General features: G+C 43.2%; 1 protein-coding gene across 1 annotated transcript in view; it reads left to right on the top strand.

Moving 5' to 3' along the window:
- The window catches only part of SLC25A43 (solute carrier family 25 member 43), a 31,912-nt gene extending 18,820 nt beyond the window's left edge, over window positions 1-13,092 (top strand). Inside the window, exons 4-5 of the mRNA XM_054580343.1 lie at window positions 11,591-11,725; window positions 12,633-13,092. Coding sequence (XP_054436318.1) covers window positions 11,591-11,725; window positions 12,633-12,833 — 336 coding nt within the window. The 3' untranslated portion in view covers window positions 12,834-13,092. The remainder of the gene's footprint in view (window positions 1-11,590; window positions 11,726-12,632) is intronic.
- Window positions 13,093-13,532: the final 440 nt, after the last annotated feature.

The raw sequence follows: 13,532 nt of genomic DNA, 5'->3' as shown, positions 1-13,532 counted from the left end.
AGATAGCGTGTCTCCAGCGACAATACTCATTTAAGTCCCTCCAGCCCAACTCACAGCTCCTTCCAGACTAACTTTCGTAAGATCCGCCTGCGCTTTGTCCTTCTGTGGTGCCCCTAGAGAATAAAGGCTGAGCCCCATGGCCTGCCATGCTGCCCTTACCAATTTTGCCACCCTCGTTGGCACAAAGGCTGCCTATATCAGGAGTTGCAAAATCAAACAGCAGGAACTTGGAAGTAACATGAAAGAGTAAATAGGAAAGCCCAGGTAACTACAGTTGCTCCCTAAAGAATAAGCTTTCAAATGTGTTCTGAGCCATCAAGGTTTTTGGCTTTCAAAAGCACTCTGTAGAGCTAAATGCACTGAGCTCATCAAATGTGATTAGCATCTAAATATGAATAGCAGGGGAAGAACAAAGTGAGCCATTGGAGGCTGTGGCCAGCAAGCTCTCCTTTTCCGAAGGACGGATGCCATTTAGAAGGGTGGGCCCAGTTTTTGAAGGGAACCTAAAATCCAGATTTTTATGTAAAATCTCCCCATTTTTCAATTTTGGCAAATAAAATTAGGTAAATAGCACCTGGACTGAACAAAACACCCCTTTCTATAACCTCTGCTCTAGTCAAGCCTCCACGTCAATCAAAATGAACTTAGTCCACCTCCCTCATCCCCCAAGAGCATAAGCTTATCTCACAGATGAGGCACCTCTGCCTGGAGCATCTCTCTCCACCTCCTTAAAGGCTCAACTGAGGTTTGCCTCAGTGGTGGCTCTCTTCTGACCTAAAATAGCACATATCTGTTGCTTTTGTTTGACAAATGAGTTGGCTTTTCCTATACTGCTAAAGAGCTATCCCATCCTGATGGATAAAGGCAGGTGTTTCGCCTTTGTAGAGCCACAGTGGGGGTGTTCCTGATCGCTGCGGGGTGGGGGGGGGGGGGGGGCGGGGGGGCGGGGACTGCGGAGCAGGAAAAGCCAGTTAACTAACAATGTGCTCTAGCAATAATTGAAGATGCTATGTTTTCACTGTTACTCCCACCCCACCCCGAAGGGCACTGTCATTTTGTGGCAGTTTTGTGGGTGAATAAACCCTTTTAAATGATGCTATTAGTCTGTGTGTGCCCTCTGACCCAGCTGATTGAATTTTCAGAACGTGTCCCTACATGCCTCCACTTCTCCCATCTCTACACCATTGCTCTGTCTCTCCATCCTGCCAAAGCCACATCCTGAGGTCTTCGGTCACCTACAGCAGAAGGAATTTCGTCCTTCTGAATGCACGTAGCACACTCTCGCTATAGCTCTCTCAGGCCCATGTTACACACTTCCTTGTGTTATAATCTGTGTCATTATTCTCTCTAGACTATGAGCCCTTTGCCTTTCGGTCATATGTCTTACACATTTGTATATCCCCACAGCACGTGGCCTCGTGTAGCAGGCACTTGATACTTGTTTAAAAATGAATGAAGTTCAGGGCTGGCTTATGGTATCTCACTGTGTGTGAGTACAGAATCGAACCTTAGCTGCCTCTGGATGAGCTCCAAGTCTGTGTGCTTGTCCCTACCCACGCAGAAGATAAGAACAGCCTACTCTAAGGAAACCCCTGTTTTGTCCCCTGCCTATAATCCTCACTCTGATAATGCACTATCTTCTTCCTACTTTAGCAGTCAGGTTCTATTTAATCTCAGTCCAAACAGCTGTTAACATTTCAAGATAGGCAAATATGCTGACAGGACAGAGTAAAAAAAATCATAACACCATTTGGATGCTATACCCCCTCTTCAGTGCAACCTCCCACCACTTTGTATGGTGCCTAGAAATGGCTGACAAATCATAACATCCTAGAATTTATATTTGTTAGTTTCTCGATTTCACTAAATGTGAACTGATGTAAATTAATGGTCTAAATCTATACTCTCCCTTGGTAGGGCACTTTTGTCAGGGATAAGGATGGGGACAAAATATGTCAGGAGGAGGTAATGAAAGGAGAGTGTTCCCTGGGATTCCAAAATTATAATACTATATCTACCATTTATTGGTCATTTAATATAGACAAGGCAGTTTAATATCCCATTCCACCCTTTTTATAGACCCTATGAAAGAAGTGCTGATACGATTCCTATTTTCTAGATTAGGAAATGAGACCCAGAGAGGGTCAATAATTTGCCTAACAGCCACATAGCTAACAAGTGGTGGGGCTGGGATTGAACCCATTTCTCTCCTTCTTCAGGACCATGCTTCCTCCACCAGAAGTACAGGGGCTTGTTCCTAGATGCCAGGCAATCAGTTCATTTTTTTTTTCAGTTCCTTTGCCCGAGGCTTGGCAGTAGTAGAAGAGGGAGAAGAAAACCTAACCTTGAGAATTGGGAGCTTACAGTGTGAGGCAGGACAATAATTTTCCTTCTACTCTTCTAAGTTCATCTGGCTAGACTATTAATAAAATTAGCACGAGGCAGATTAAAAGGAGAAAATTTATTATGTATGTATATGTAATAAATGTAGGTACAAGTAATAAATGAAGTCCCGGTGGTCTGGGACCTCAAAGGAAAGCAGGCAATTACAGGTAGATGAGAAGGAGCAAACGTGTAGCCAACAAATTATTGCTTGGCCACCCAGAAACAATGGGACCCCGAGGGGAGTCTAACAGACTCTATTAGATTGCTAGGGACTGCCCAGTCTACCACATGTAGTTTCTATTATGATGCTAAGGTAATAGCTCCCTTCCTTTAAGCAGGTTTTTCTGTCTGAATCCCTTTAGGCATGCAATGGGGGAGGGTCAAAATTTCTTTCTCTTTCATTTCTTAATAACCAGCTTAAAATAATCAAATCCCAAAAAGCATATTTTAGAGTAGCAAACTCTGCTTCCCCTCCTGGTTGCAAGAGTGGTTGAAAAAAACACAACAGTATGCAAACTCAGAAACACACAAGAGCCTAGTGTTGGCCAGGGAGTGGTTACCTCAAGTTAGAGGGGAGGGGAACTCTTCCGAGGGGCTGTCAGGGCTTTACTTTAGTCCCCTACAGCCAGACAATGGAAGGCTTGAAGCCGGCAGACGGAATGAGGAGCAGAGATCATTCAGCAGCCAGAGACCTTTGGCCGGCTACAAACTGATCAAGCTGCTCAGGCGGACTGGGGAGGAAGCCCCAACTGGCTCTCCGAGCTCCTGGGAGAGGAGACGCAAAGCCCCAACAGGGGAAAGGAAATCATGACCATCACACCTGCTAGGAGCTGCTAACAGTTTTCAAGTTTTCTGCCTGGTTCAAGGCTTCTTGGTTGACATAGCATCCTCAGTAGGAACAGAGCTGTTTTCCCAACAGAGGCAGCTTACCTGTCCCGAAGTGCAAACACTGCTGGGCTCTAAGCTGTCAGGGTAGTGAGAGAAGATAGGAACATTATCTTTAGTTTGCTGCATTTTTAATTCCTTGCTGTCATCTTACTTTTGGGTCTGGCCCTTTTGGGGACTGACTTCTCCCTAAGTCAGTGGCATTTCCTTGGCAGTCTAGAATAAAAGGCCAGTTTTGGCTCCAGGTAGATGTCTAGATATCCCTTAGGCATGGTGGATTTGAGCATCATTGTTAAGGTGTAGGGAAAGGAAAACAGTCCCCTTTGTTTTATTTATTTATTTTTTCCAAAAGGCATAAAATGCAGTAAGTACCTTAGGTGTGGCAGTTGTTGATCATGGAAACAACTGTCCCTAGAGGTCAGGCAAGGAAGGAGTAGGAAAGAAACTTCATTCCACTCCGTAAAATCTCTCTGCCCTTCTCTCCTGACCTGAGCTGCCTAACTGCTTTGAAGAGACAAAGTCTGGGAATCAAAAATGTCCTAAGCAGACTTCTTTGCTCTCCAGCTAAACAGTAACAGCAACTAAGATGGGAGTTTATCCCCCTCTCCATTCCCACTACACCTCCAGAGTGTGGGTGAAGGGAGAGGTGGGGGAAAGGGAAACAAACGTCCCAGAAAAAGATTGCTGTCAGCCAAGACCTGCAGCCGTGAGCAGGCATCTGCTGCTTCTGCTGTCAGGAGACGGCGAAAGCTTGCAGGCCCCTCCCCCGCTGGCCTCAAGCCACTTCTAGAAATGGGATGGAAGGTGCCTTGTAGGTAGGCCATGTCCACAAAGCTGCCTACTACACCCGCTTTTGTGGAATCCTTACTGCACCTTTAGAAACCAGTTTTCACCTCCTTTCCCCATGTAGCTTCTGCTTGTTTTAGATGGCTGTGTTCATCTGAAAGCTTTCATGGGCAGAATAGCTCCATGGTCAGGAGTGTGGACTTTGGATGCCGGCTCTGCCCCTCACTCCTGCATGAACTTGGGTAAGCCATGAGCCCTCTCTGAGCCTCATCCTCACCTGTAAAACATGGGGAGAAGCATAGTGCCTAGTTCATATATTGAGAGAGGAGATTGAATTGGGTTAATGCAGATACAGAACCAGACACATGATAAATATTCAAAAAAGCCAAGGTGCTATTTTTTTATTGTTCTTGAAGCATTTCTTCAGAATCTATGTATGGCATTGAAAGCCTGATTACAACTATAAAAGGTGTGTTCCTGTGTTTCCTATGATTGCTATCAATACACAAAAGAATTAGCATCACAAGACCTCAAAAAACCCTGTATAATGACAAGCATGGATGATCAGAGAATTAATTATTCATTTGTTGGGTTCTTTTAACAGGCGTTTACCTAGGGAGCCACCATGTCCAAGGCATATATCTGTATATTCCCAGCCTTCGGAAAACTGTTATCTTCTAAATCTTTTCCCTCATCCTTCCTGCCAGATCTCACTCCCAATCAAGGTGACACTAAACGCTGGTGTTTCCAGCTGCTGCTGCTGCAAGCGCTCCCCTGGCTCCCTCCGGAGCAGCTCCAGCAGCTCTGATCACTTGCATCTCAATTGCGTCCCTTGGCTTGGCCCAGCTGCACTTTTGGTTTCCCCACCCCATCCCCCACTACCACACAGGAACTGACTGTTTGTCTTCTCTCTTTCCAAGCAGAATACTAACCTGCTGTGTATTTGCTCACTCCCTCCTCCATTATCCTCGCCTTTCTGAGCAGCTGGTCAGTGCTGAAGCCTGCTGAGGCAAGCACGTCAGCCAGAATGGAGGGTATCTTCTAGGTGGCCGTGATGGGGGCAGCTGTCTACACCCATTTTTGTGGACACCCCCACTGCAGAGCTGCAGTGCGTCCCAGTTCTGGGGACCTGGCTTTGCCAAGAGAAACTTGGGCCCTGTGGTTCACAAGACAGAAAGTTCTTTTTACTTCAATACGACTGACTTTTTTTTTTTGTTTGATTATTGGGGATATGCCAAATGACAAAACCTCCCATCACAACTGCTTGGTTAATAAAACTATATAGGTTTCAGGTGTACAACTCTATAATCCATCATCGGTCTATTGTATTGTTTGTTCACCACCCTAAGTCAAGCTTCCTTCCTCACCATTTACATGTCCTGTATGTCCAAGGAAGACAAAGTTGTTTCCAACTAACAAGAAAAGGGTTCTGAGCTCTCCTTTGCTCCAAATAGCAGACTCTTTTCTTGTTTTTTCTTTTCTTTATTTTGTCTCCCCTTTGGAGTGCCTTTTTAAAATTTACTTTATTTTTTTAGAAAACTTTTAGATTGACAACCAAATTGACAGGAAGGGGTGGAGGATAGGTGAAAAGGTGAAGGCGGAGAAGAGGGACAAACTTCCAGTTATAAATAAGCCACGGGGGATGCAGTGTACAGACAGGGAATGTCATCAGTAACATTGTAATAACTTTGCACAGTGATGGTTACTAGACTTATTATGGTGATCACATCATAAGGCATATAAATGTCAACTCACTATGCTGTGCACCTGAAACTAATACAATATTGTATCCCAACTTTGATTTTAAAAAGTTAATTGAAAGGAAGGTAGAGAGATTTTTCATGTACTCACTGTCTGCATAATGCATTACCAACTTCCCTCACCAGAATTGTTACATGTTACATTCAGGAACCTACATAGGCACATCATAATCACCCCAAGTCCATAGTTTATCGTAGAGCTCACTCTTGGTGTTGTACGTTCTATGGATTTGAACAAATGTATAATGACACACATCCATCGTAGTATCATACAGAGCATTTCCACTGCCCTAAAAATCCTCTGCTCTGCCTATTCACCCCTCCCCTCTTCCCCCAAACCCTGGCCACCACTGGCCTTTTTACTGTTTCCATAGTTTTCTAGAATGTCATACAGTTGGAATCATGCAGTATGTAGCCTTCGCAGATGGGCCCTTCCTTCCTTCCTATCATTCTTTTTACTTTGAATTTATTGGGGTGACATTGGTTAATAAAACTATGTAGGTTTCAGGTGTACAACTCTATAATATATCATCTGTATGTTGTATTGTGTGTTCACCACCCCAAGTCAAGTCCTCTTCCATCATCATTTATCCCCCCTTTTCTATTTTCTAGCTCTCCCCATCCCCCTTTCCCTCTGGCAATCACCATACTGTTGTTTGTGTCTGTGACAGTTTTTTTTTTTTTTTAATCCCTTCACCTTTTTCACCTACCCTCCTAACCCCTTCCTCTCTGGCAGCTGTCCATCTGTTTCTATTTTGTTCGTTAGTTTATTTTGTTCATTAGATTCCACATATGAGTGAAATCATGTGGTGCTTGTCTTTCTCTGACTGGCTTATATCACTCAGCACAATGTTTTCCAGGTTCATCCATACTGTCGTAAAAGGTAAAATTTCCTCCTTTTTACAACCAAGTAGCATTGTGTTGTGTAAATGTCCCATAGCTGTTTTATCCACTCATCTGCTGATGAGCATTTGGGCTGCTTCCAAATCTTGCCTATTGTAAATAACACTGCAATGAACATAGGCATGCATATATTCTTTCAAATTAGTTTTTTGCGTTTCTTTGGATATAGTCCCAGAAGTGGAATCACTACGTTATGGGACAGTTCCATTTTTAATTTTTTGACGTAACTCCATATTGCTTTCCACAGTGGCTGCACTCAGATTGGTTTTTTTTTTTCATAGTAATATGCATTTAAGTTCTCCCCATGTCTTTTCATGGCTTGATAGCTCATTTCTTTTACATACTGAATAATATTCCATTGTCTGGATGTACCACAGTTTATTTATCCATTTACCTAAGGACAACTAAGGACATCTTGGTTGTTTCCAGGCTTTGGCAATTATGAACAAAACTGTTGTAAAAACATCCATGTGGAGGTTTTTGTGTGGACGTAGGTTTTCACCTTACTGGAGTAAATACCAAACTCTAGCCTAATCTAATCAGCACAATTGCTGGATCTTATGTTAAGAGTGCGTTTAGTTTTGTAAGAAACTACCAAACTGTCTTCCAAAGTGGCTCTATCATTTTGCATTCCCTTCATCAATGAATGAGAGTTCCTATTGCTCCACATCCTCACCAGCATTTGGTGGTGTCAGTGTTCTGGATTTTGGCCATTCTAATAGGTATGCAGCAATATCTCATGGTTGTTTTAATTTGCTTTTCCCTGATGGTGTGGAGCATCTATTCATATACTTATTTACTGTCTGTATATAGTCTTTGGTGAGGTGTCTGTGAAAGTCTTTGGCCCAATTTTTAGTCAAGTTGTTTTCTTATTGTTGAGTTTCAAGTGTTGTTTTGTATATTTTGGATAACAGTCATTCATCAGATGTGTCTTTTGCAAATATTTTCTCCTAGTCTGTGGTTTGTCTTCTCATTTTCTTGCTTAATGCTCTTTTAAAATTATGTACTCTACCTTTTGCATTGCTAACATATATATATATGATATAATATGATATTAGTTTCAGGTGTACAACCCCGTGATTAGACATTTATATAACTTACAAAGTGATCACTCTGATAAATCTAGTGCCCATGTGACACCATACATAGTTTTTACATATTATTGACTATATTCCCCATGTTGCACTTGACATCCCTGGGACAGTTCTGTAACTACCAATGTGTACTTCTTAATTCCTTCCCCTTTTTCACTCATGTCCCCAATCTCCTCCCATCTGGCAACCATCAAAATGTTCTCTGTATCTATGAGTTTGTTTCTGTTTTGTTTGTTCATTTATTTTGTTTTTTAGATTCCACATAAAAGTGAAACCATATGGTATTTGTCTTTCTCTGTCTGACGTATTTCGCCCAGCCTAATAGATGTACAATTTCTTTAACTAGCTCCCTATTGGGGGACATTTAGATTATTTGCAATTTTCTGCTGTTACTAACAATGCTGCAGAAATCCTTATAAAATACATCAGTTCCCACATGGGCAAATATATCTGTAGAATAAATTCCTAGAAGTAGAGTTGCTTTGGTCAAAGGGTGTGACTTTAATATATTTATAAAATGTTTATTTCAGCGCTCATGGAAAGACTGAACAACCTGAAATGTTGCCTTTGCTGGAAGGCCTCTTTGGAGTTTATCACAGAAACCATCAAGTGCTTGGCTTTGAAGTGTTTGTCTATGATTTTGATCTACTGCAAGCTTGTTCCTTCTTTCCCCCAATATGTATCAAGCAAATACTGCATGCTAGGCATGTTGGTAGGCTTTGGGGATAAAACCACAAACAAGGAGACATGGTCACTGCCCTCATAATATTTACAGTTCAGGAGGTCGGGGTTGTGGGGGAGAGGAGTGCACATGAAATAAATAATTATACACCAAATTACTACCAAGTGTGTCACATGCCATGAAGGAGAAGTATCGGGTGACCAAAGGTGTTTACTAGGTTCCTGACTTTGGGGATCTGAGAAGACTTCCTAGAGGAAGTGATGTCTATTCTGATCAATGGGAGAGATTCAGCTAGGCAGAGGAAATGGTAGGTCTGAAGGCTTGGAGTCAGGAAGGAGTGTACAGTAGGGCCAGCAGCATGGATTATAGGATCAAGAAAAGGCCTTCAAGGTCATTCAGTTCCAATCTCCTCACTTGACATGTGAACAAACTTAGGTTCAAATAACTAAACGGGCTTGGTCAAGGTTATATAGATAGTGGCAGAGCTAGGACTTGGACCTGGCTCCTCTGTTATTTTTCAGATGGTGCCGTGCTGCAAAATACAGCATGCCCTTCCTGGGGTCTACAGATCTAAGCTAGACATCTATGGGATAATTGCCTAGGTTCATGTGGAGGGAGTACTTAGTTCAGGTCCTGTGACCAGCAGCCTGACATGTTTTTTTTTTCTCTTTACTACTAAGATACAGTTTGGGCAAATGGCAGTGTAGCATTCCAGTCTCGTGGGTTGGTTCAGTCCTCAGCATACTTGTCTCTTCTCCAAGTTCAGATAATAAATAATAATGATATTAATAATGATAGTTACTTATATAGTGCTTGCTATATGGCAAATGCTGTTCTAAGCATTTTATATGTATTTCATTTAATCTTGACAATCCTCTAAGGTAGGTATTATTATCACCCCATTTTACAGATGAGGAAATTGAAGCTCATAACATCAAGGGATTTGCTCACTGTCACAGAGCCAGTGACTGGCAATGCATGGACTCAGTCCATGCAGTCTGGCTTTAGGGCCCACATACTTTTCCCAATCACTCTCAGTGTCAGCAGCAAGCTAGCAGACTCAGGTCTGGATCCTGAGCAGCCTTGTGCTTTAGGCCTACACAACCCTGGCTGCTCATCAGAACCACTTGGGGAGCTTGCCAAAAATGCTGATGTCCAGGCCTCACTCCAGGTCAGTTAAATCACAGCCTCCAGGGGTGGATTCCAATCACTGATGGTTTTAAAAAGCTTCCCTTGTTAGTCCAATATGCAGCTAAGGGTTGAGAAGCACTGGTATATAGCCTTACCATTCCTTCCTCCTTTGGATGTGTTTCCGTTTAAGCTGGTATAACAAAATATCATAGACTGGGTGGCTTAAGAAACACTTACTTCTCACAGTTCTGGAGGCTGGGAAGTCCAAGATCAAGGTGGCAGTAGATTCAGTGTGTGGTGAGAACCTACCTCCTGGTTCGCAGACAGCCACCTTCGTGCTTGTGTCCTCACATTGTGGAGTGAGAGAGATCATCTCTCTAAGTCTCTCGTTATAAGGGCACTAATCCCATTCATGAGAGCTCCACCCCCATGACCTAATCACTTCCCAAAGGCCCCATCTCTACATACTGTCACACTGGGGGTTAGGGCTTCGACATATGAGTTGTGGGGGCACACAAAATTTCAGTCTATAGCAGGAAGCAACCAGCAATACATGTTTTCCTTTGTGTTCTGAGTATCAGTTTAGGATGACACTTGTAGAGGCATTGATTCACACCACACCATGAGTTCCAGTCTTAGCATAAAGAATTCATTCAGTGCCTTGGCTGGTGTGGCTCAGTTGGTTGGAGCATTGTCCCATAAACTGAAAGGTCACGGGTTCAATTCCTGGTCAGGGTACATGCCCAGGTTGCAGGTTTGGTTTTCTGTCAGTGTGCACAGAAAATCTGTCCACATATGAGAACAGTATCCAGTGGGGGTGCATATGGGAGGCAGCTGATGTTCCTCTCTCACATCAGTGTTTCTCTCCCTCTCTCTCCCTCCTTTCCCCTCTCACTAAAATCAATGAACAGGTCCTTGGGTGATGATTTTAAAAAAGGGTTCATTCAGTGCACATGCTTTGGCAGCCACATTCAATGCTGGTGTGTGGTAACAAGCGTATCAAGGGCTAAGTTAGCATTCTCGGTGCTGGGTATCAGGAAACAGTGCAGCTTAGTGGTCGAGAGCTTTATTCTGCATCAAACATACCCAAACTCAAGTGGATGCTTTGTCTCTCATGTTCTGTGATCTTAGAGATTTGTCCTTTCACCAACTCCATTTTGTCATCTATAAAGTCTGGCTAATAAGATAATATTGCCTGTCTCATGAGGATTTTGTGGAGATTAAATGAGCCAGAACATGTGAAGGACTCAGTGTAATGCCTGGTACCTAACACCCAGTAAACATTGGCCTTTTTTTTTTTTTTTTTTTTTTTTTTTTTTTTACTTTATGACCATTCATGTAGCTTATTTGAGCCTGGTCACAGGTAAACAGTTGTATTTGGAAAAAACTACTAGTGACACTGATACTGAGGGCAATTTGGTTTGACATTTACTGAGTGCCTGATATATGCAATGAAGGATGCTAGGCCCTGAAGAGCTAGAACAGTGAGAAAGGCCTGATACCTGCTCCCCTAAGCTCGTAGGCTGCCAGCCCAGATACTGTACCCAGATAACTCATACCAGATAGACCGTGCCACAGCAGAAGTCTAAATGAGGGGAGGAATCAGTTAAGACAAGGAAACAGGGGCACTTAAAAAGGTTAAGGACATGGGAGTGTGTGTTGATCATGTCCAGAAGGCATAGGTTGGGAAGGAACGTTAAGTGTGAAGTTGAGGCTGTCCCAAATGGCTGCTTCCTTCCAGGCAAAATAAGCCACAAATTTGTGAGTGATGCGCCATGAATTTACTGCATGTTAATATTCATTTCAAGCCCATGGAACAAGAGCCCTGTGACAGCCATTCTTTGACATCTTCTTGGCCAGGAGCACGGCATCCGGAGTCCAGACTTGAGACCCTGGCTACTTTGACTGGAACATTTATTTCCTGGTGACTAAATCACCTCATCCCACCTCCTATTTCCTGTCAGGCTCAGAGCCCCTACCTTCCCCACTGTGGAGGAGTAGATGTCCATTTCTCAGGAGCCACGGACTGCTTCCGGCAGATAGTGAAGGCCCAAGGGGTACTGGGGCTCTGGAATGGATTGGCAGCCAACTTATTGAAGGTGAGAAGAGTGGTCACTCTCTACCGTTTCTCTACTTCTTCCAGCTCTTTTGCTCCCCCGCCCCCGCCCCGTCGTTTGGGTGGAAACGCCCCCTCTAGTATTGATAGTAACCCAAGGCCCATGAGTACAGCTGTCAGCCCTGGAGAGAGAGGGCCCTGTGCAACGTTGGGGCATCTGATACCCCATCCCAGAGGAGCTGATCATGTAATATAGAGCTTCCTACCATGGGGGTTCATGGGCTCCCAAGGGGAACCTAACCCCCATCCTAAAATTGTATGCAAAAATGCGGATGTGTGTGCATATGTGACCTTCTGGGGAAAGGATCCATAAGCTTTCATCATATTCCCAAAAAAACTCCATGACCCCAAAAAAAAAAAAAAGTTTAAGAACTCTGGATTGATCTGACCAGTGTGGCTCAGTTAATTGGGCATCGTTCTGCAAAGCAAAAGGTCACTGGTTCCACGCCTAGTCAGGGCACACACCTGGGTTTCCGGTCCAGTCCTAGATGGGGCATGTACAAGAAGCAACCAATGTTTCTCTCCCTCTCTTTCTCCCTCCCTTCCCCTCTCTCTGAAAATAAATAAATAGAACCTTTTTTTTTTTAAAAAAAAAAGGAACCTGGATTAGCCTTGCATTAGTTGACACATAAATGGTTCCAATCAAGACAAGCACATGTTGACAGAAGCATCATATTGTCTGCATGTATATGAATACAGACCTGTGCTTCCCCACGGCCCTTCAACAGCTCTGCCATTCCTCACCCCCCACCCGCCATCTTCCAATTCCAATATGAATGACCACGTTGTATTATCCACAGCCTTTAACTCAGTTTATCCTGATTAAAGTTGACTGCAGACACATTGACACTTTAAGATTTTAACACGATTTTTATTTTATTTTTGAACAGATAGTTCCATATTTTGGAGTTATGTTTGGTACCTTTGAGTTCTGCAAGAGAATCTGTCTTTACCAAAATGGTTACATTGTGTCACCTCTGAGCTATAAATTGACCCCAGGGGTGGATCAGAGTTTGAAGCCCCAGGAATTACGAGAATTAAAGAAGTTCTTCAAAACTGGAAAACTAAATTCTAGAAAACCGACTCTTTAAAACTGAATGGAACTAGAAGTGCACTGACTGAAGGCGTGTTGCAATCACAGATAAATGTAGCCTCATAATTGCACACGTGTGGACTGGTAGGAGGGTACTCTGGTCTGCTGCTCTTGGAAATGAGAAGATTCAGCCACAGGCAACCTCTGAGCTCCAAACTGATGTCCCTGGGAACAACTGCACCATGGGAAGGTTCCCCAACATGACTGTCTCCTGATAACATTCCACAAGGTTTTGTAACAAACACTAGCAGTAATGATATGTGCCAGTTACACACCACCAAAGGGCATTGTCATGACACCTCAAAGTGACATGTAGTTGAAGTGGCTGAGCAGAGACCATGTCATGCGCTCAGTCACAGGGTCACAGCTTGCACTAACCCCTATTGGCCTAGTTTTGCTCAATTTGACCTGAGACTTCCTAACATAATCATTTTGGAACTTACAATCTTTGCTGACTTCTGAATGTACTCATTACAGTGCAAATTATGTATTATTGGAAGCTAAATGAAAATGTTTAACATAAAAAAGTTAGGACTATCGTAGTAGAATCATCCTTTACTTAAATTTGAAGCAGCCAGGCTTAGAATCTTGTGTTTCAGGAAGGCAGGTTTTAACATGACTGCTTAATCATGCTCCTAAAGACCTTCTTCCAGTTGAAGTCATGTACAGTTTAAGTGGCCTGAATTCTCTGCCTTTT

This window comes from Pteronotus mesoamericanus, unplaced genomic scaffold, assembly GCF_021234165.1.
Source record: "Pteronotus mesoamericanus isolate MK-2021 breed Mesoamerican mustached bat unplaced genomic scaffold, CSHL_Meso_final contig_57, whole genome shotgun sequence".
In the NCBI taxonomy this organism is placed as follows: Eukaryota; Metazoa; Chordata; class Mammalia; order Chiroptera; family Mormoopidae; genus Pteronotus; species Pteronotus mesoamericanus.
This window is presented reverse-complemented; position numbering and strand designations above follow the sequence as displayed.